Source organism: Homalodisca vitripennis, chromosome 6 (assembly GCF_021130785.1).
Source record: "Homalodisca vitripennis isolate AUS2020 chromosome 6, UT_GWSS_2.1, whole genome shotgun sequence".
Classification (NCBI taxonomy): Eukaryota; Metazoa; Arthropoda; class Insecta; order Hemiptera; family Cicadellidae; genus Homalodisca; species Homalodisca vitripennis.
The window spans coordinates 102,975,735-103,000,775 of NC_060212.1; the positions used below are offsets into that span (position 1 = coordinate 102,975,735).

The window sequence follows — 25,041 nt, forward strand, 5'->3', positions numbered from 1 at the left end:
ATTGACTTTAGATTTAGGCAATTAGCTTGGTACATATTAGGACTTTGGTTGCTCGACTACATAATGTTGAATTTTGTTCACATAGAACACAAAAAATATTGGCCCAAGAGCTGAACCATGTAGTTAGTAATCCACAAATGACACTAACACACCACCTGTTTCCGATATGTATAATGTTCCACTTATGTGGTTACAATGAAATTAAAATCTGAGCTCAACAAACACAAATTGGAAAAACCCCGACAAGACCAGTGGTAATCGGGTACAAGTTGGCGGGTATTTTTGGCTCCAACTGCTGCCGAGTTATTTGGCTATATTTAGCGAAAGAGACACCGAGTAACGCAGCCCATTCATCGGTTGGTTTGGCCCAATAACTGTCAGTCTCTTCAAGATAACCTTCCTTCAATCTTTACTTCTCCCACATCATTGGTAGACTCGTTGCTGAGTTGAAGGCCAACATTTGAAACCGATGTTATTCCTGAAGACTGTACGAGCTCTATCAAACCGAGAACTGTTGTTGAGATTTTCTACTTTCCGTAATGAATGTTATATTTGTGGTCAAACACTATAAAAACATTAGAAAAATAATCAAGTTAATAATATTCAAAATAATAAGATGCTAATTAAAAATTGGTATAATTGTAGGAACATATTCAAGAACACTCTTCATGTAAGATTTATAGTTAGTAAAGGTAGCTGAAATCCTGATTGTTATCAATATTTATTATTTTGCCGCGACCATTTGATGTTGGAGATTAACAAGCTATATTATGTTACATTTTGTCATGTTCTCAATATTATAAAATGATCCGGTTATACCAACCCATACCAGTATATTGCTGCCTAAAAGAAGTATGTCGTATCTTTTAATGCAATATGGATGGAAGAGCCGATATAAAACTCTCCATTGGTTTTACCGTAGATGTTAGGGTAAACTGTAAAGCATTAAACCTCTAATTATTTATCGCTCGATTAGATATACAGAATGAGTGAGTGCCTCTTTTAGGTTTCACTGAATGCCAATCGCCATGGGTCCTGGTAATCCAAGTAACGCACTGTGCAGTAAATATAAGTAGTAAACATCAACAGATGCGTCAGGCCGTCAAAAACAGCTGACTAGTTTCTTTGAAGCGCTACAAGAGCGCAGGCGAGACGTAATGGATTCTGGGTAACAACAATACATGAGATTGGTTGTAGGCAGAGGTTGTCTCGGGAGGTTACAACAATACCCATACATTGGAATGGTGTTGGTTAAGGTAAACATTACTCTTTTATTGTAAAACTTAGGCAGTTGTTCATAACATATTTATTTAATTTATGTTACAGATAATTGTTGTTTTTTAATCTCATATTCTCTAGAAAACATATTTTTAGCTTGGTTCAAAGCTAGAAAACATGGCACTTAATTTACTAGGTTTTTAATGATTGAAAACGGCTTTCGGAAAAAGTTACTCAGAATACTTCATGAAGACAATTAGAATTAGGCAACGTGATTAAAGTACCATTGACCAAGGTAGTGGTATGGGTTTAGGTTCATTTAATGTGATAGTACCAGTTTTTGTGAGGTAGGAATAAAGTTGCATCGTTAACAAAAACAAACTATACTCACTAAGTGGCGTAATTAGGATTTGGGTTGTGGAGGGGGGAGGATATGAATCTGATTGAAGAGCATACCACACAAAAATGGGTATGGAATGAATCTGAATAAATCATAATTTTATTAAACATATGGTTGTGCTGTCATAAAACAATGTTTACATACAACAGTTGATTACATTTGACAGTCTATTTCAATTAATATTTCACAACTTTAGAGACCAAGATGGGATTGTTCACTATTTAAAGACCAGTGGGGCATAACCCATAGGGATTTTCGAAACAAGATATTCATATCTGTGACAGTTAGAATGTCCATGTAATATTTCAGTACAGTGGTTGAATAGTTAAGCATGAAACCAAAACAAATTAACAAAGATATTTTTGCATTTATAATATTATTAGGATTGTTATTGCTGAAATAAAAATAAAAATATTCAAGTTTGGTTAATGTAGACTGTGTCACTATTTATTGTATAACAAATTACAACAAGGATAATGAAATCATTTATTTCAAACGGACTTATGAAGCAAAGACATCTCTAGAATTAAGGTTTACAAAACTTCAGATTTTACAGGAACAAATTGCCAAGGATAACTGTATGAGATACCAAGTTCAGTTGAAAACAGTATGGACATGATTTAATATGATATAATCCAACATTTAATGCAATGTGATATTTGACAGCTGGGGTCTTTATGTGATGCTTCACAAAATAAAAAAAAACATTTTAAATAATACAAATTTTTGTCAAACCAATTTAATAGGAAATTGGGTGCCTCATTTCTTTCTTTTTATATACTAACAATGAACATTTATCTTTTATTACACCCAATTAATACAAAGTTAGATGATTTATATCAGATCATGCTAATACCTCAAATAAGTTACTACTGGTATGAACAAGTCTTTTTCAAGCTTAACATGTGCATTCTCTGCCGTTGATTCAGAGGCATCTGCATGATATGAGCTTATCAATAAGTTCAAAAGTCCAATAATGTGACTTACAGTTTTACTATTGCTTAAATATTATCAGACCAAAATATTTAGTATGTATAGAAAAATTAGGCTAAATTAAACAAAAGGGTAACGGAATGGAATACATGACTATTTAAGTCCTAATAATATTATAAATGTGAATGTGCTTTTGATTGTTTGTTTTGCTTTCACGCGTAAACTAATCAACTGATTGTACTGAAATTTTACACGGACATTCTAATGGTACCAGGGATAGGCTTTAAAGTAGCGAAAAATCCCATCTTGGTCTGTAAAGTTTTGAAATATTAATAAAAAAGATCTAATGTAATCAACTGTTTGGTGTAAACATTGTTTATTATTTTAAATCTGTTTACATTTGTAGTGATTAAATTCTATAAGAGATAGTAACAATTTTTTCACACCGTCTTAGATTTCAGCGATTAGATAAATATTCAAGACAACTCAAAGCTAGAAAACATCAAACAACACACACATATTCTAAGACATGAAGAGTCTGTCTTCTACCTTAGAAAATGCCCTAAAACATGAATGATGAGAATGTTGGTGGATGGTCAGAATTTGACTCAGAAGACTCTCTTTGAAACAGTCAGCAAGAACTATGCTAGAGGAAAGTTTGCTGGACTTTAATTTTGAACTAATGTACCAACTCCAGCTCTAAATGTTGTAAAATTTTAACAGTATGATTCAGTTTATAAAGAAACAAAGGCTTAGAGTCATTGTCGTCATACATGAGCAATGCCAAATGAATTGCGTGCAAAGAAGCGGTAACTGCTATCAGTGCCGATATAAGAGACAATGTAGTCTAACTTTTACTTTACATTTAAAGACTATTATGAAACATAAATTAGTTGTCTTTTGACATAAATTGGCTTCTCAGAGCTGTGTAGGCTACATATTCTCTTGATTTGGACAGAGGAAAAATCAGCTATGATACTATGATTGGAGTAAATTACAACGGCCATAAATATACATTTTTAAATATATTTTTTGATTGTGGGAAGAAAACAAACTCAACATTGAAATCTGAAATATAATTAATTCAAACCAGAAGTGCTTATACAGGTGTAAAAACTATGAAATTGTATGCAAAGCCATGGGTAACTGCTAGTTAATATATAAAAGGATTTATGTGAAATTTAGTAAGAATGAACATCTTCAAGGGTCACTCTGAAATTTTAGAGATACTGGCAGATAGTACATACTGTAATAATCTTATCTGATTGTCTGAACCTCTATCAGTACCTATACAACAACTTGGGTTCATCAGTGCACATGTGTCGTCTGTTCAGAAAGATCAATTTCGTGAAGTATTTATTGATAGATCATTTTCGGGCTACGATTTTAAGTCACTTTATTAAGTCGAATATTTCTAAACTGCCTTTGGATATGAAGATCCATTTTGTGCTACTGTTTTATTGCAAATTTTGAAGGGCCCGTAATTTGTTTTAAGAAGCCAAACATTTGGGAAGGTTATATCCTGCTGTTACTGAAAAAAACGTTCATCGGGTGCATGCTATGATCCAAGAGGACAGATACTGCACTTATTCAAAGACAGAAGCTTCACTAGGGATTGAATCCACAGTAGTGCAAATAACCTTGCATGGCTTTTTAAAAGTCAGGATTTTCGATGGGTACCTCACAATTTAACACATGAGCAAAAAAACTGAGCGTGTGAGAATCAGCCAGCATCCCCTACAAATGATTAATAATGGTGATCATCAAATTATTTTCAATATTTCCATGTTACAATTCGAACAGAGAGACTCTTATGGGTGTTTGATTGAAGACGAGCAATCCTCCATAATGATCAAGAAACACGTAAGTGGTGAAGAAAGTAATGTACACTGTTTTCTCCAGGAGTACAGGATTGGTGAGGGCTATTAAGCTGGAAGGATCAAGAACTGCCATAGCAAGTTGGTACACTGGACAATTCTTGCCAGAAGGGGACTTGAGCATTGAGGGTTTAATTTTCCACCACAACAATTCCTCTTCTCAAACTGTTTAATAAACTTTGGAGTTTTTGGCCGAAAATTGTATCAAAATAATGAAGCACTTTTATTCTCCTGATCTCACTATGTCAAACTTCTGTTTGTTCTTCAATGGGAAAAAAATATTTGAGCAATTGTTACTTTTTTGAAGACGAAATTGATGATTAGATTCAATTGGGTGCTTTCAATAAGCAAAAAATCCGGCTTCAAAGATGCATTGATTCTGGAAGAGATTACTTTGAACACGCCTAAAGTTTGGTAAGTTTAGCACAAAAAGTCTTCACATATCTCAATACTTTCATTGTGACTCTTAGTCCAAAGGTACAGTTGGTATAAAGAGCCAAGTGGTCTTAAGCTAATCTGTATAAATAATTAATTCTTGAATCTGTTTAGTTAGAAAAATGCTTAGTTAAAGAAAACGGATATTTCTGATGACTAATAAACATTAATAAACACATTATCTAATAAGAAAACAATAATGAAAGGGGACATATACATAATCCAAGATTAATTATTCTTCTGTAGAAGAAACTTTAAATTTAAATGGTTGTCATGAAGGAATGTACAAATCAAATATTTAAAAACTTAACACGTGCACTGGTACCAAAAAAACCAGCAAAAACCTCCACTCTGCGGGAGAAACAAAAACCATAAGTTAATTACTCTGCCTGGGATAAGTTTGTGTAAGTTTTTAATGAGGTCATGCAACATTTCCACATGCCATCTCGTTTAAACAGGGGCGTGTCTAGAATATTATTTTACAGGGGTTAACAGTAGTTTAACTCACACCATCAGTACTATTGGTAGTATACAGCGTGTCCCATGATGGGTGATAAACATTTTATAACTTGGCTTAGGGCATGAAAATGAGTAAAATACTTAAATAGATTATATGGCCGAAAACGCACTGTTTTCCGTATGTCTGACTATAAGTTGTAGTGAAAGTGTTTTATTTTAACAACAGTTAGCAAAGATGTGATCATACTGTATATCGCTATCATGTCATTTAATCAGTAGTTGACATATATTATATTACGCTTTGTTTTATGAGCTGAGAAGTAATGGAACTGTAACCTACTGGTGGGGGTCTGGCCAATATGGAATACCTGTCACAAGAAAAAAATTTGTACAGTACATTGTTGGATTTTATTGTTATTGAAATAAAGAAATCAATAACAAAATGAGAAGTACAGTTATGCATATGTATTGGATTCAAATTCTGTTCTTCAATAAAGATAAATAACAATTTCAAGAATGAGGGGTTCTGTTATTTATTATTGTAGATGTTTTTCAGTACAACCATCCAGTAATCAAATTATCAATTCAGTTTCTTTGATAATATTACTCTAAAGTTACCATTATCAATTATCAGTTTGATAACAGAGAAATTATCAAGAATAGTGTGTTGGCAAGCAAAGAATGAGGTTGTTACAGTGTGGTGTCCAGTAAGGACTATTGGTGTTACAGTGCAATGGAAAAAAAGGAAATATGGATATTATTGTGTAATGACAAGCAAGGCATTAATGTGTTACTGTGCAATCGCAAGGAAGGTAGGAATGAGGGCATTACCGCTTTTTCGTTCGAGAAGAGCACTTAAGCTCCAATCTCAGGTTACGTCCGCTGTTACTCCACACCTTCAGAAAGTATGAGTATTTTTTTTTCTTTATTTCCAACATTTATATCTCATTTACAGTGTACAAATCAAATGATTCTTATTGACTGCATTTACTGCAAGATTAGGTGGATACAACAAAGCACAGCATTGTTCTTCAAATCTAGTAGTTTTTGGAAATAGTTAAATTACTTGTTCTTAGAATGGGGAAATTGTTATAACTTCAAGATATGTGAGCGTTTCAATCATAAGCCAATGCTTTAACTACGTTCAGAATTTTAGTAAGTTCTGGAAATTTGACACAACACAAGATGTTTTAAAACTAACTTAAAATTCAATTATAGTGTTTTTTAGATCTAGATTTGAATGATATAAAAGACATTGGTACAACGTGTATAAGAGATGTCAATATAATGTACAACACCAAAATCTAAATCTACTCTACATACATGCAGTTAAATTTGATATCCACACAATAAGTTGTCGATATTCCATTCTATTGTCTATGCTTGTGTTAGTTGTAGGTTGATAAAGTTACAAAAATTGCTTTAAAACTATTTAGATGTCTTAGACTCTGTATATTACAAGATTAAAAATACCAAGAATTAGAATTCTTTACAAATAAAAAAAAAAAATTATATGTTTTAAAAACGTTTTTTGTATAATGCGCATTTTAATTTCTCTTAATTTTCAGTAACAGTTTATAAGCGGTAGTTGTATAATGTTAAAATTGAAATTTATATAGGCTTCCTCATTAAAACAAGTTATTGAAGAAAGAAATAATGAAACATATTTAAATAAGACTATTATACAATCATTAAATAGAAAATCGAGCTCAAACATCTAGTAGGATATATAGGGATGAAGCTTTTATAGAAATTCATAGATATAAAAGTGCATTTATTGATGAAATTAAATTAATTTTAATTAATAATCAGTTGCTTGTAGTCTACCAAATTAGATTCATTCGATGATTGATTCAGGCAATATGTAGAGATATTTTAATGAAAATACTACCGGAGTTGATTCCATTTTTGTGTGAAGGGCTGAAGTCCCAACTGGAGGTTGTTAAAAAACGCCCTCCAATCCAAAGTTAAATTAGCACACGCACTAAGCCCCTCCTTCCCGTGAAGCTTTTGTTTGGTTATAATTGACTTCGGTATCAGTACTTTGGCAGAAATTGATTCTGGACAGTCACCTGGAAATTGGTTGACAGAAAATGCTGTTTTTATCACACAACCTGTTAATTTCTACTACAGTTTTAGATTGAAACAATGATTTTTTTACAATGTTAGCTTTAAATGTGGATTGTTTTATTACATCTTGTTGTTTGTTACAATTATATTATTAGCCATACAGTACAATTATGAGCTCTAGTAATCAAAAATGGAAATATTGTTAAAGTAAATTAACTAAGTTGAGCATTGATAAATGGATTTTCAATGTTTACATACAATTGTTTAATTTGTATGAAGTTATTTCATATTTATGTGTGTTTTATGTACTTGATTAATGTGTCTTTATAAACTCTTCTTATTGCATTTTATACATGTTTTTCTCTTCTTTCCCTCTAATTGTTACTATCAATAAATTGCAGGTGCTTTTTCTTTCATCTTGTCTTTTTACTTGATTCATTTCTATGTGTTTGTCGATGTTTCACGCACAACCCAACCAAACTGCACAATTTTCTAATATTTAACTATAAGAGATTTCTGTCTAGCATGAACAGTGGCTTAAATGTTCTGTGAGCACACTTTCTACTTGCCATGGAGCTGTCAACATTTTTATGATTGTTTATTTATAAACCCAAATTACTCTATTTATCACTAAGACATTTGAGACTACTTTTGAAAAGTATCTAACAGAGCAAACTGCCTAATATGAATATAAAACTTTTAAAAACTGAATAATCATATTATATTTTTAATGTATTACATATATGTATAGTCCAGTCGTATTACCTGATTGAAAAAATAAATTTTTTCTTACAGCAAACTAATGGCACAATTTAGTCAAATACATCATAAATAAATAAAAAAAACCATTCCGAACCAAAATCGTCTATTAGGGGGTATAGGAGGGGTGGTTTTTAGGGGTGAAAACGGTTTTTTGCAATTTTTGAGTAAACAATGCATCCTATTGAAAAAAGTCAAATTTAAAAGTTGTTGGAAATAAAAAAATCTACAACTTATGTTCTAATCATTTTTGCCCTAACCTAAAAAATTTCCCCAAAAAATTCAAAAAACCGTTTTTTTGGTTTTTAATTTTTTTCTTTTACAAAAATGGTTCGATTGAGCTGAAAGTTTGATGAAATATACTTTGTTCTATTCTAAAAATACTGTATTTTTTTCATTAAGAAATATTCAGCCGTTATAATAAAATTTCACTTTAAAAAAATATTTTGATAATTTTCAATCACCATTTTGAAACATTTGTTTTAATAAAAAAAGGTTCTCTGACGGCTCATTATTTTCTTTTTTTTGTCTATTTTGAAGAAATGAAATAAAAAATATGTAGTTTAATTGAAAAAACTGCAGAAAAATTGAAAATAAACAAAATATTGACATTTTTCATTATACATTGTATTATTTACGTGGAAAAATTGTTATTATTTATTTAAATTATAATTTTTTTTATGTTGAAGAATTTTCGAATATTTTGAAAAGTTTAGAAACATTGTTGAATGTGAAAGTTGGATTACAGGTATATATAGTACAGGTATATAATAGTGTCCTTGAAGCAAAAGGGCGGGGTCAATCCTATTCTTCTATTATATGGGTCTCAGTATGTTTCTAAGCATTCAATAATCAGCTGCTTTGTCGTCAGTCAAGTTATATTGGAGTAGTGTCGTGAAATAAGCCTCGTGATTAGCACTTTACAAGATTTTTGTCCATATAAAATACAAATCGTATTTTATTAAATTTCAATAAGAATTGTAAAAAATATTGTAAAGAAATAAAAATTATATGATGAAAAATACAAATTAAAAAAAAAATTACTAAGACTCGAATTCTGTTTTTTGATTTATTTAAAAATTTCCACGTAATTGTTAAATATGCATGATTCATTATTATTTTGCTTAATGCTTACAAATAGCACTGGTATAAAAAGAACTTCATCTGATTCTTTGAGAAAATTCAGTCTAACTAACAGACTTTTATTAAATGATTCTGAAACATCTCTTCCCTTTAAAGTTGATAAAATTTTTCTTTAGTCTCAACCTACTGCATGCCGCGAAATGCTCTATTTTGGTTACAAGGTTCTTCACAAAAAACACAATGATGCTCAAAGTCAAAATCACATGCTTCTTTCATAATCTTCTTCCCGATAGATTTTTTTTTTCTTGTTTGTTCTTTGGAAGCTGAAACAATTGATCGAGGTCTATTGTATGCCGATTGACAACCATCATGAATGTGTGCTTCAGTCAATTTCTGAAATGTTTTGTACCGCTGATCATTGTTTTGTTTACTTGACGAAATAAGAGTATCTATCCCTCGACTTTTTATTTTCACCAAATCTCCATCGCGGCATTTACAAATGATACAAGAAGGTACCTTTTCCACCATTTACATGAATCTATAAAATGCAGAAAGCACGATAAAATTAGTATACTGAAAATACTTAAAAATTACTAGATAAATAGCATGCGTAAAATTGTATGTACAAAGACAAAGCTTTATGATCTGTATTATTTTAAATAATTTTTATTGAATAATTTGTATAAAATTTTGTTTTGCAAAATTTTAAAGTTTTACTTACGATTTGTATTTTATATGGACAAAAATCTTGTAAAGTGCTAATCACGAGGCTTATTTCACGACACTACTCCAATATAACTTGACTGACGACAAAGCAGCTGATTATTGAATGCTTAGAAACATACTGAGACCCATATAATAGAAGAATAGGATTGACCCCGCCCTTTTGCTTCAAGGACACTATTATATACCTGTACTATATATACCTGTAATCCAACTTTCACATTCAACAATGTTTCTAAACTTTTCAAAATATTCGAAAATTCTTCAACATAAAAAAAATTATAATTTAAATAAATAATAACAATTTTTCCACGTAAATAATACAATGTATAATGAAAAATGTCAATATTTTGTTTATTTTCAATTTTTCTGCAGTTTTTTTCAATTAAACTACATATTTTTTATTTCATTTCTTCAAAATAGACAAAAAAACGAAAATAATGAGACGTCAGAGAACCTTTTTTTATTAAAAAAAATGTTTCAAAATGGTGATTGAAAATTATCAAAATATTTTTTTAAAGTGAAATTTTATTATAACGGCTGAATATTTCTTAATGAAAAAAATACAGTATTTTTAGAATAGAACAAAGTATATTTCATCAAACGTTCAGCTCAATCGAACCATTTTTGTAAAAGAAAAAAATTAAAAACCAAAAAAAAGGTTTTTTGAATTTTTTGGGGAAATTTTTTAGGTTAGGGCAAAAATGATTAGAACATAAATTGTAGATTTTTTTATTTCCAACAACTTTTAAATTTGACTTTTTTCAATAGGATGCATTGTTTACTCAAAAATTGCAAAAAACCGTTTTCACCCCTAAAAAACCACCCCTCCTATACCCCCTAATAGACGATTTTGGTTCGGAATGGTTTTTTTTATTTATTTATGATGTATTTGACTAAATTGTGCCATTAGTTTGCTGTAAGAAAACATTTATTTTTTTGACCATTTTTAACTGCTATTTCTCCTGGACTAGTATGCAAACTAAACTAACTTGAACACATAACAGATAGCGTAGTGAAATATATCAGCTACAAATATTGACATTTAATCTAATATTATTAAGAATAGTTTTCAGATTTAAAGGATGATAATTAAATTGTTTATACTTCAATTTTTTAAATATTGTTATAAAAAACTAAATAAATAACTAAGAAAGTTAAATAAATGTGGGGTATTAAACATACTACAAGACTATTTTAAACATTTAGCTGGTATCAAAATTAATTTAATGTCAATCCACATTGGTAATTGTGTAAGAGTGTGCCATGTTTTATTACATATACCACTAATTTAGTTTATAAAAATTATCCATTTATTGCAAAGTTTCAAAAGTAATTTTGTAGTTTCCTTGAATTTCATTAGTAATTAAGTCACTTAAATGTACAACAGTTTTGGAAAATATTGGAGCAGTGCAATAACTCTATAATACTTGTATTAAAAATATGATTTTTATGGTAAAAAATTACAATTTATAAGTTATTGGCGATTGTTTGCCGACCCATTGGGCAGGCCTATTTCATATATAAACGTAATATATCATAAAATGAGGTCATTGATAAGTAAAAATTGGAATTTGTGCAATTGAAAATAATACAACTTTCTATCTTTGGCTTCTGTGTAGCTATGAATTCTTTTCATATGATGTTAAACATAGTTTCTAAAATGTAATATAGAATAAAATGAGCTCAGAAATCGTATGTTACTTTTGGGATTCTTAACAAAATACTTTTTTTAGGTTTTATTTTTCGGGTAGGACCTTAGAAATAAGTGACGACCTGTGTGTACACCCAAAACACTACACAACCATCTTCTTGAGATAGTGACAAATTGTTGATGAGAATAAATAATTGTTAAGTTCAATATTACGGTATAGAGTTTCGGTATAATATGTTGAAATACCAAAAATCGATGAACCTATGAATAAAATATCTATAAAAATCTATGAACAAAATTGTTTCTCGATTAAATTAAAAAGTTACAATGGGCCTCTGGCCTATGTGAGGATTTTTCCACATAGAATAAAGGAAAGAATCGGTACAGTACCAGAATGGAAGGGTCAGTCTTCTTAATAGCCTTATTCTTCATATCCTATGGGCCTGTGGCCTGTGCGAGGATTTTGCCAAATATAATATAGAAAAGAGTTGGTACATTACCATAATGGAGGGGTTGATCTTTTTATTAGCTTTATTCTTTTCATTAATTTCTGTGGTTCTCTGGTGTGTACAAAATATTTTTAACAGAATAAAGGAGAGATTCAGTACAATGCTAGAACAGCAGTACTGATAAAACTGCAACATTTGTATTCAGGATTTGTCTGTGCTAAAATCAAATGATTTTACATACATACAACATACGTTTATGGTAACTTTCTACACTCCTTTATTTACAGATCCCTAAATAGACAAACTTTTATCAACAGGTATTGTCCAAACATATTAGGTTAAGTAATATTTAATAAGTAGAAATAGCTTTAATCCAAAACGATGTAATAGTTATTTGGCAAGAAGTTCAATATAGTCATAACTTTAAGGCTTTGGGATAAAATTTAAATAATAATACATTTTAAGTGTTTGTTTTAAGTGTTCTCAACTAACTGATTTGTCCGCTAAGTGTGTTTGTGTCTTGCATGCTGCACTCTAGTGGTGTGACCTGTAACTTATGTCCAAGTACACATCTCTGGTAAGCACCTTCATTATCTTTGCTATTGCTTAATTATCTGCATGATTTCTCTATATCAACATCATTGCATTGAATTTAGTTATAACATGTTTTGTGTGTTGTCTTGTTTTATTTGCATTGTCACTCATGTCCAAATAATGACAGACACAGAACACATTAAATGCATTGGTGTTTATTTTTATATTCTGAGCTGGAAAGGTAATCAATCTATTTTCGGTTCAGCAGAACCAGTAAAAAACAGTTTAAGTTATAGAGTTGACTCAATTTCTATTTGTTATTTCCTTTAAATACTCTGTATTTACTTATAATAATACGTCCCTCCTAAAGAACATATACATGTCCCATACATAAGCGGTTTGGTTTAGCTGTAATCTGTACTATATAACTTTCTGAAATTTCTGAAAAAAGGCCTAAATAGTAAGGAGAGTAGGAAGACTGATACGTTTTTAAAATAAAAAACACCATCAAAGAAATGTATCAGTCAATAAACAAGGGACGTAATAATTATAAATACATAATTATAAATAGTGAGGAAAAACTATAAATTCTTATATAATGTTTACACTCACATTTTAGTTGTAAAAGTTACTTTGTGGTGTTAACAAAAACAAAATTACTCTATTATTTAATTTAATGAGTTTTATTTTCCAAACACATTGATTCATATAGCATTGATATATTGAACTAGCTTAAAAAATTATATTTGAGAGCTTCAAATATCCATTTGACGATTTTGAAATAGGTATCTATGGGTGGAAAAAGAACAATAACGATGAAATAAATGTAACAAATAATTTCTGCTGATGTAAAGATTTAATATAATCTCTTTGTACAAAAACCAATAAACTAAAAATCCGACATGTTTAGATCCAGTTCAACAACTATTCATCTTTGACTGGTGGTGCATTTGTGAGCAATTGACTCTTGGAAGTGAGCAAAGAACTAAACAGCTCCTGGAGATGACTGACTGATTCTTCCATCTGTCACAGTTAAATGTTTTTTTTGGTTTAACCTTTGGATGAATGTAATTGAAGAGTACACCACACCCTGTATGTGGTGTAAATGTAAATTGAAATAAATTACATAGGCCTTATTTAAAGTAAAAAACATTACAGCTGTATTTCAAACAAGTTGGATTGATGTTATACGTGTTTTGTATAGTTGTTTTGCTGCTCTTTCAATAAGAATAAGTAATAAATCTTTTTTAATTTTGCCTGATAACAATTCAGTTTATAACGAAACAGTTATCAACAATATTGTGGCAATAACGGAATGTACCAAAAGGCCTAAATATGTTTGTTAATAGTCTTGTATCATTTCAATCTTAAATATTTATCTTACTCAATATTTTGATGATCTATTGTAACACTAAGTTTTTGTAAAGTCAAATTTTGTTACTGAAAGTAGAAAATTGTAGATTTTTGATTCAGTAGACCAAACACCTCAATTTGTTATCAATAACATTAATATTAATTAATTAATTATCACTAGATTACTTTGAACCATATCAAATAGCCCCCAAAGGGAGGGAATCCTTGTTTGAGTTGCCTCATTTGACACCTAGAAGCATCGGCTCACCCACGCTACAATTTAATAGAATGTAATACAATTTGCTACAATTGTTATAGCCCATTGCATCAATGTAATTCTAACAAAGTGACACATTTTTCTTTATAGGTAAGTTGAGGTTATCCTAACGAATTTACATAAATATTTGTGCGCAGAATTTAATTTAATTTATATTAATATGAAGTTTAAAAACGGATTTTTCTTGGAGAAATCAAGATTTGAATCTGTTTAGTCCCTTTACTTTTGTTTTTGTTAAATTTTTGAGAGATCACACTTTTCTAAATTTCACATAATTTTAGTGATAAACAATAATAGCAACTTGAAAGGTCGTACTTCAGTGAACTTGACATCTGGTAATATTTTGTCCACTTTAGTTATATTATACAATTTTTAGTATCCTACATCCAGTTTAATAGTTCTTTGAAACAAAAATTAAAAATTGGAACTAAACACTCACTTATAATAAAATTAAGCTAAAGTTTGGATGGTGTTCTTTTATTAGACACTTTTTTTAAGCGTAAACATTTTTTTATTCAAAAATAACATTTGGGAATTTGTTTAAGTGCAACCTCCGTGGTGTGTAAATTTTAAACCAGATTGTCGGTACATGTAATACGTTCTTTATAAAAAATTTGTCCATGCAGATTGTTTAAACTAATGTATTCTGTTGGAAATTTAATGAAGCTAATCACAAGTTTTCTAATATGAAGGAAAATTACAAATTAAAAAAGGAAGTGTGAGTAGATTGCATTTGCACTACCTCTCGTGTATTGTTTCTAGTTTGTCTAATTATTATAGAACATTGTTTAGTGTTGTAATTACCATTTTGAGGAAGTAGTGAGGATGCCTGAAGTGGACGTTTGTTGCAGGGCTCAGCAGATTCTAACTACTCGCAGCCGTCATCTGACTTGTCACTGGACGAGGAGAAGGAGACCCTGCGGCGGGAGAAGGAGCGGCAAGCACTCAGTCAGCTGGAGAAAGCAAGGGTGAGTTACGTCATTGTGTATACAATGACTATTGTAAAAAATGGAGTGGAGTCCATAATGGTAGGGCCTGAGCCAGGTTGCGGGATAGCTTTCTCTAACAGCAAAGCTCTTGTTAAAGATTGGGAAAAGAGGATAAGAAATATTAATTGGAGTAGAGCCTCAGGATTAAGACTATCCAAAATTTGTATCTCTCCTTATGCTAAAGGGTGGGCAGCTCTCCTAGATCAGAGTAAGGAGGATATAGACTGATATTAGGGATGTTGACAGGACATGGCCCCCTAAGGAAACATCTTAAGAGGGTGGGCCTTAGCCAGACTGACGAATGTAGACTCTGTGGAGAAGAGGAGGAATCAGCAGAGCATATTTGGTTAGATTGTCCTGCCATCTTAGAAATTCGGAAAAGATTCCTGGGAGCATATCTCCTCAGTCCCAAGGATATCAAAGAACAGGAGCCCTCAAATCTGATAGGCTTCTGCAAAAACCTCGGACTTTGAGGACACAAATTTAAGGAGGTGCAAAGGTCCTTTTAGGACTAAGCACGGGGACAAACCGTCCTTTTGCCTCAGTACAAAAAAATGACTAAATTGGAGAGCAGTGTTGGGTACTTATTAAGTATTGGAATGAGTTATAAATCATAAAGATATACTTATAAAGGAATTCTTGACAAACATTTTAATCCCTAACAAAATTTAAAAAAATCCCATTCCAGACACAGTTACTTCAAATAGTCACAGCTGCATTAGTGCATAACATTCGCTCCTACGTATAGCATACATATCCAAGCATGGAGATGATTCCATCAGACACTAAAATTTTCAGCTCCAGCAGGCTATATTAATCTGCATCAAGTATAATTATATATATATATATATATATATATATATATATATATATTATATATATATATCTTGAGTGGCAATACTCACATGGTACTAAGAGTGTTAAGAGGACTTTTACAACCTCCTCAGAGAAGTTAGCTCTCCTTACAGTTTGGCACAATGTATTCTTCCTTGGCTAATTCAGGAACATTCAGAACACATTTATTTTGGGCTCGTGAAGAACATACTGCAATATTTGGATCATATTCATTTCATAATAGGAAATAAATTGCTGGAATGTATTGAGTGAATTCATTTTGGCACGTGAAATGGATCTCTATAGGAGGCGGCCCCTACTCCCTAACCTTACCCATCTTGAATATCCTGTCACTCCAGAACCAGCACAAAGGTTCTTATAGGACCAAGTGCAATTTATAAGTTTCTTGTCCTAAGAGAACAAAAAAAGATGAAAACAAAAACTGCTCTAACCTCAGTTGTCAACCCAATTTATGTATGTGGTAGAGAATATTTTTAGTTTGTATTAGTCTTTTTGCCTGATTATGAGAATGGATTTTAAGAGGCTACCATAACGTGATGGGTTCTTTTGGTAGTTGTTAATAGTTTGTAACACATTAATAGATACAATAATTGTGGTAGAATTAACTGTGCATTGTAAACATAGTTTATAAAGCATTTACTGTTAATCTTTAGAAGATGCCCAATCACTTGTTATATAATTCAATGGTTACTAGAAACACATTACTGAGGATCTGATAGATTCTTCTTAAAATCTTGTTGTCTGTCTGTCTAAAATCAAATTAAAATTTTTTTATTTGCGAAGACAATTATTTCACAATTGTATAGCTAACGTCAATTTATGTATTCCTAAAATTTTTAATATGCATACATTTCTCATTCAGACATACACGGTTCATTCAACAATCATAAATCCTTCACTCTTCGCCAATGCAACCCACTTTAAACAATGATTTAATTATTCATTCCAATTGCACAGTCTCCCAGTCGAGTGCTAAAAACTCACTTGCAAGTATAAAATGCTTGTGACACCAAAAGGCGTTTTAGGCGAGTTTGTAACGCCTTAGGCATTGGGATATTTTTGGTTTACATGGGCAGTACGTTGAGGAAATTAACATCTGCTTGTGAAGGCAAGTGTTCAGAAACTACCGTTTGCCAGTACAATAATTCTCTCTGCCTCATGTCTCATGCATGTTTAAGTTTCGGCCGTTGGTCAAGACGCATTTGTACATACATAACACAGTTTTTTCCAAAATGTAGAGACATAGCGGAGTCAACAGCTACAATGACTTGAATTCTGGCCTACTCAACCCTCTAAAATTGATTTTGTGATAATTCAAATCACCTTTTTTTGGAGTCTAAATATTATCTGAAATTGAGTGTTTGGGCAAGCTCACCAAAGAACTACTCTGTAGGACAGATTGGGGTAAATTAAGCCATAATATGCCATTATCAATACCTGACTCAGGCAGTATTTTGCTAAAGACATCACAACAACAATGCCTGACGCAATTTTGGCGCAAACATGATCAATGTGCTCGTTCCAAGTCATTCCTCGATCAAGGTATATTCCAAGGAATTTTGAAGAGCAGACTTATTCCAGTGTGCAGTCTGCCAAGACAGCTGGTCCATAATGGTTGCCTGCAGCACGCAAAGCAAAATTTAAAACGTTAGGCTTTGATGGATTTGCTGTGAGGTTTGGGCTGTTGAAGTATTGGACACAGTTGTTGATATCAACAAAAGCCTGTTATTCGAAAACATTGCTTAATTTTTCACTAAACATAGAATCTCATCATCAGCATATTGTTCTAGTCTTGTATGGAGAAGCGATGAGCCTATCTCGTTGACATAAAGCAGGAAAAGCACGGAACTGAGAATGGACCTCTTAAAGTAACTTTCGTAACTCAATTTTATTGGTTTGGAAAGTTGATTTGATATTTGGACAGCTTGGGATCTTTGGCTTAGAAATGAGGTGTCATTGAAGTGGCACACCTCACTGCTTCAACTCTTGAAAGAAAGGACCTAGAGGCGTGAAGCCTTGTATATAGGTTCCTCTTGGTCCAAATAAGATCTCTATTGATTTGAAGGTCAAAAGGTCAACTGGCAATCTATTCATCTGTGCGATAACTCTTTCCTTACTTTCTGTTGGATCCTGCGATGATGAGTTGTGTTGGTTTATTTTAAAAGGGATCAGTAACATTGATCCTGCTTTTTTTTTCTCAAAGTAGAACTAATGCTCTTCGTGTGTTATGATGATTTTGTTGGCACAGTTATAAGAATGTATCTTTAATAGCCCTCTTCAAGGCATTTGTCCTGCCAAAAATAAATTCAAGCCGATATCATAATACAAGTTCTGTGTGGCAAGATGCAGTTCTTGTTATTTATGTAATGCTGAAATAATGACTAGTGAGACTGTGTGTAATAAGTAATAAAATCGTGCTGGACAGCAAATTCATGAGATATAAATTGGAGTTACACATAAGCCAACAATACAAAGTCCAAAAAAGTACTTAAAAAAATACAGAATTCCTCACTTATTTAGCTATTATGATTAATTCATAGTAATCATGAACTCATTATTGAGACCGCCTACTTTGCTTAGCTGCATTTTTGAAGCTTGAAAGATTTCTTGTCTATATGCATTATGAATAGTCGTTCTAGATCTGTACAAAGGTCCAAGAAATATGCATTTGAAAATGATTCCAGTAAATCATACAGGTGGTTGGAATTTGCCTTTATTTTGTAAATCACATGACAGAATGAATGGTAGTGCTTTAATATAGATTTATTATAATAAAGAAGTAAATTCATAGAGATAAAAAACTTTTTTTATGAATTTAATTTGTTTTAAAACTAACTTTTTTGTCCAAGAGTTGATTACAGGCTTTGCAATATAAGTATTTTAGGTAAAAAAACAAATAGTAAAATATAAGCAAATCCCAGAAATGACTGTAACAGTTCTTTATTTAGCTGGTCATACAGTTTCATGAATGCCTTTTACCTAGTCAGAATTAGAATGGATCCCTTTCGGTTATAAAGTCCTTAGTTGGTTTAAGTGGATATCGGAGAATATCTTTTACTCTGAAGAGTAATTAATTATGGAATATATAAAACCTGTCACAGTGTAACAATTAGTTCAGATGCTGTTTATCTTTTAATAAGAATGTAATTGAAAAAGGTAATATTGTTGTTCGAATCTGAATGTAAATCTTTTATAAACTGAAAAATATGGCTGAAATTAAGGTAATAACAAATTGCAATTAATTGAATCTAAAAGCACATTTATGTTTGATTATTATTTGTACAAAGTAGGAGTACACTACACTATGTGTTGCATAACAGGTTTTGCTGAGATTGCATGCAAAATTTGAAGTCTATAATAAATTTATTTCACTAAGCTATGTGTGTTTCTACACTACATGTGTCATTTTCATTGCACCCAATTTGTTTTTAAATGTATTTACTCTACGATTTTCTCATTGACATCATCGTTACCTATAAGACCAATGTAAAAATGTTTGCTAACACTCAGCCAAATCCCATGGACTGACATCAAACTCGCTGTTGTTTAACGTATTTAAAAATGAAGCTACAAGCAAAATTTCAAGTCTATACATCAGTTTGTTGTTAAGATGCCATGTGGACAAACAGAAATGTAATTTTTCCAGTCCCTCGAGTGATAAACTTTCCTAATAATCAGTCAGTGAGTATTGGGTTTTTTCATCTACTTGCAACTGGTGATAAGCTTGGCAATCTGGCAATTTAGTTTGTCAAAATAATTTTATTGGTTCAATTTAGTCAAAATTTGGACAGTCTGTGGAAGTGTCCAATTTGAAAATTGCCTTGAAAATCCCTGCACTCTTTTGCCTTATAATTGAACTTTACCATTGTTTTTTATGCACATATTTTAAGCTTTTCTCCTTGTGGGTGTCAGACAACAAGCATTCACCTTTTAGAAACTTTTGATAAACCAAAGTCCTGAAATATTATAAGCAGAAATCAGCTTGTTTCAATGTTTGTTGACAGTTCAGCATGGATATCATCATGTATCAATCATTTATCTGCATCAATTTTATTCTGATCTGAGTTAATGTCAACTTAATGAGAGTTCATTGGCTAACTGGTACACTCTTCATCATAAACTTTTCCCTTTGTACAAAAAACATTGCTCACAAATGATTAATTGTTTCAATTGACATTTTTTCATCACAATAAATATACAAGGCCTACATCTTCATGATAAATTTTTGCAAAAATAGAAAAAAATGAAACTGCAAGCAAAATTTCAAGTCTATAATCAGTTTGTTCTTAAAATTTCATTTGGACAAACAGAAATGTAGTTTTTCCAGTCGCTTGAGTAATAGGCTTATTACATTGCAACAATAGTAGCAGTTTATTGCTTTTATAACTGGCATCAGCAACACAGTGGAATCTCCATTGTGATTGGCTTGTTGCACAGAACAACTGAAGTGGGTTATGGCTAAGGGGTTTTTCACTGGTATTAGTACACCTATACTAAATTACACCTTGTGAACTACACTCGTGCTGCTTTAGATTGAGGGAAAAAAATTAAGAGTACTGAAGTTTTGTATAATTCTCATCTAACATATGGATCTTCTGTAGAGAAGTATTTGATGAGATTTTTTCACTTGCAAAGGATTTTCACCCAACATAAGGGATGTAAGGAAGGATTATCTGATCTAGGAACATACAGGATGATACATCTTTTTTGTCATTTGTTCACTTAGAGAAATGTGTTTGATTGCATCAGAGATATATTGAACTGCAAGTGGTAATTCTTCTACTCAGTCAAGACCTGAGAACTTATTAAAAACTAGGAGCTAAGCCATGGCCTTTACAAATATCCGCCACAACAGAACCGTTGCTCTCTGCACAAAGAGCATGGTAGGCTGGAGCTTGGCCTTCCTCACCTTACACCATTTTTGGGATATTCTTGTCATAGTCGACTGAGGGAATAATGTTGGAGATGAAACTGGTTGCCTTCTAATAACTTTTTTGATAAAATTTGTTTTATAAAGATCTCACTCAAGTAACTGACAATTTATTATGTATTAATTATTTATAATTTTTTAGATCAATTGTAGCCTGGGAGATAGACATCTGGTTTGATAAAAAATTGTGGGTATGATCAACATGTGATCGGATAAAACCAGCACTATAATTAAATCACTGATTAGTATTTTCATTTTTTTAAAATAATTAATTGGTTTATTATTGGATTGTAATTAAATTAATTAATCTAAACTAATTGGAGCACATAATGCCAAAAGTCTTTGAGGATTGCTTAAGGATAACAAATGGACTTGAACTTAGTAGTAATAAGTTTAGAAATTTTCCTAACGGCTAAATCAGAGTAGGGAATATGTGGGGTCTTCTGGTTCAATATTTACAATTCTTTTCCCAACATACTACTAGTTTACATTAAAAAATTCTTTTTTCTCAGAATGCTAGGTTACATGCAATATAAATGTGCAGAACCGACTATTACATCAACAAATGAAAGCAATGAGGAGTCACACTTTTTGATTTAGTAGTAGATCCAAGAATTTATAAAACATAATTTCACTCTATGGTATTTGTTCGTCCATCAGTACTTCAATGCCAGGAACATTCAAGTGTCGGCTTAAGAGGTATTCTTTCAGAGTTGAATGCCTTTGTCTGTACTCCTTGAAGGAGTGGTTCAGTTTGCAGCACTGTCTTAATGAAAAGGGTTTGTAACCAAAAGTTTACATATGAGCGTAAACATATCTGAGGAAACACTTTAAAATTGGACCGTTTTCTTACTGTTGTGGATTGAATAAGTGAAGAGCTTATTTGGATTGGATGAAGCTTTTAGTTACTAATAAGTTCTAGGTATTCATTCTAAACTCTAGACCATTCAGCTTTGTAAAATAGTCATTGTGATGAACTATAAGTAACGTAAAGATATTATATATTTTCATAATACTGTCCATCATACTGTTTGGGTCCAGAACTTGAGACATTGTGATTATTACTCTTCAATAAAACTAATCTAAGGATCAAGTAGTTTAAAGTCATGGTTTGAGTTTACCAAATCGTCTTGTACAGAGACTAGAATTATAAAGTGACAGTTGAAGCTATACCGGTTGTTCCAAATTTTATGCACACTGATGGTATCTTGGAAACTGTAAGAGCAAATATTAAATGCACAGAGTTGTGTATAATAAGACCAACAAATTAATGTAGTCAAGTTGATTATTGGTTGCGTCGTTCACTCGCTGCGCTCAAACAACTGTTTGTGATCAAAATTTTTAAACCGTCACAGCTCTCTTATTAGTACCTATAATGTAACGTTTTTGTAAGGAATATGCATAAAGTTTCTCCTAGTTCTGCCAGTCAAATAATTAATAAAAATGCATTTTTTGTTGTTATTTGAAGAGAATCTTCATCTACTAGTTGGATTGTGGGTGAACCTGAGTAATAGTTTTAAATGATTTGATATTTCACTGCACATAGTGTTTGGATCAGTTGTTAAGTGAAACAGAAAATATATGTGACAAGATCAGTTTAAAAATTACTGTTACTGACATTTTTGTAACTGATTAGCACAATAGTATGTCAGATTAAATCTGTATCATATTTTATAATCTCATTAAAAGTAACTAATCACCATTATATTGAAAACTTTTAATGAAGCTACTTTGTGACTGTTCGTAGTTTTATTTAGACGCTAAAATTCAATAATTGGATTATTTCAACTCCTGGTATTATAGTTGTGAATATTAGATTTGAAGTTTGATTTACCTGGATTTTTCATAATTTATACTACCAAAATAAAAATATACAAATTGATTAATGTAGATATTTTCTGAGCTACAAACATGTATAATAGATTTTAACATGAGACATATTAACACATGTAGCATAACCTAACCAACACATAAAACTTCATTTTATCTTTACTTTGTGTGTAGACTTTTATTATTCTTTTAACTTTTAACACTGATATGTAACCCAATTTAATGAACAAAAATGTTAATTTATCATGTAGTAAGATATCTTGAACAAGTTTCATCAAGATCTTAAAATTTTCCTTGAATCTTCATTTCTACATAGACAAGAATGAGTTCTAAGATGGTGCATTTCCAGCCATGGTCATTTGAAGCCTCAGTAGGTTGAAAATTTCTGTTTTGTTTGTCAGGATATTTACTGAATTCTTTTCCATACGATTGTCTGTTTGTCTACCTGTCAATAATGAAATGTTACATTGAACCTCTATGAAGCTTGTTACTTGCTACATTGTGTGGCATTCTTCTGCCTTGTAATGGTTACACTGTTTAGAAAAGGGAGGTAAAGTAGACTTAGTTCTCCAACTTAAACTGGATTTTTATGTTTCAGTCAAAACCTGTGGCGTTCGCGGTGCGGACCAACGTGTGCTATGACGGATCACTGGATGATGATTCTCCTGTCCACGGAAGTGCCGTCTCCTTCGACATTCGCGACTTTCTACACATTAAGGTAATTTATGGCTAAGGTGTGGAGTGGCTAACAAATGTAATAAAAATTCACAGACCATTCGTTATTGAGCCCAAGATCATCAATATAAAATTAATAACTGATGAATTGCCGTTTAAAAAGACACAATTCGAAATGTCACAAACTGGTCAACTCTAAAGTTTAATATGAAGCCTGTTATGGAAAGAATGAGCGCACTAATAGCATTACTTTAAGTTAATTTCTCAGCAAACCATTGCCACAATATCATCTTTGAAATCTCACGATAACTCTAGTACTGCTCAGCTGTAAATTAATATTAATAGTGATGCCAACGAGGGGGTTCAAGGAGTTTGGACTCCCCAAATTTTCAATTACAGTATTTCAATTACTATTCTAGTAAATAATTATTATTATTTAAATAATTCAGTATTACTGACATATACTGCTGAAACATTGTTCTCAACAAAGAAACAGGTCATGAACTTTTTAAGGAACAAAGAGTCCTTACTCTCTGTCCACTACTGGAAAATATCAGTTGTCTGGACCCCTCCTCCCAAATTGTTTCCTGGCCACATTATTGATAGTGATATGAATTTGGTATATAGAGAAACATGTAATAAAGTCAAGTATGATACAGATTGTCTGATGAACTCCAGTACACTGATATGATGTTATTGATACATTCTAATCATCAACATAACGTTTTGGCAAACACTAATATTTTACCAGCATAAGCTATTGGTAAGAGTAGAACTAATCACTAAGTTTAAAAATCAACAATCATCGGCTCCAACTTGCATTTACATTGTTTGATCACTGATTTACAGGTGAATCATTTGTAATAACCTCAACACCTTAACCTCTTCCATCATGCTAAAGGTAATTTTTCTGAGAAAGCTAGGTGAAAGTGGGTGAACTCACCCACCTGTGAACTGGGTACACTGACATTTTTGGAATCAAATTTTTCTTCCTTAGAGGCTCCCCACACTTTGGGTGGGGCATCTCACTGCACACTCCATGATTAAAATTCCGTTGTAATTGTCAAGCAGTGAGAAATGCCCCAACTCACTAAAAGTTGTGCACCTAAAACAATTCAATTCTGAGCTAAGTGGTGAGAATGTAGTCATACTGGCCTCATTACAACAGTCTCTTCTCAAAAGATCTGTTAGCATTAGATGGTAAAAAAGTACATATCGCATCTAAATTCATTCTATATATTATTTACAATTAATACAGGTGTGGACACAAAAATCTTACTTTTGAGAAAGTTAACCATAATAACTTTTTATATTTGTATTTCAAATCCATCATGACATTTTGTAATTCAGTTTGAGAATTCCATTTAGACTGTCTACGGCTGTGTTGAGCCAATTGCCTCAAAGTGGTTACCACTCGGTTCTGGATTATCAAGTGATAGAACCTAATAGCCTTTGACAAAATATATATATGGCAGATTCAAATCCTGTCTGTGGCCGTTGCACTTGAACTTGTACTGAATCGACCCTTCCCCTTATTC

General features: G+C 31.7%; 1 protein-coding gene across 12 annotated transcripts in view; it reads left to right on the forward strand.

The window, feature by feature from the left end:
- LOC124364667 (voltage-dependent L-type calcium channel subunit beta-2) overlaps positions 1 to 25,041 on the forward strand; it is a 403,127-nt gene that overhangs the window by 336,174 nt on the left and 41,912 nt on the right. For 10 of the 12 annotated variants that reach the window (XM_046820315.1, XM_046820316.1, XM_046820317.1 and 7 more), the window contains 2 exons: positions 15,076 to 15,192; positions 23,427 to 23,546. In XM_046820315.1, the coding sequence (XP_046676271.1) occupies positions 15,076 to 15,192; positions 23,427 to 23,546 (237 nt within the window). Of the gene's footprint in view, positions 1 to 1,120; positions 1,257 to 12,598; positions 12,638 to 15,075; positions 15,193 to 23,426; positions 23,547 to 25,041 lie in introns of those variants that run through there. The other 2 variants (XM_046820325.1, XM_046820320.1) reach the window with 2 other exon arrangements.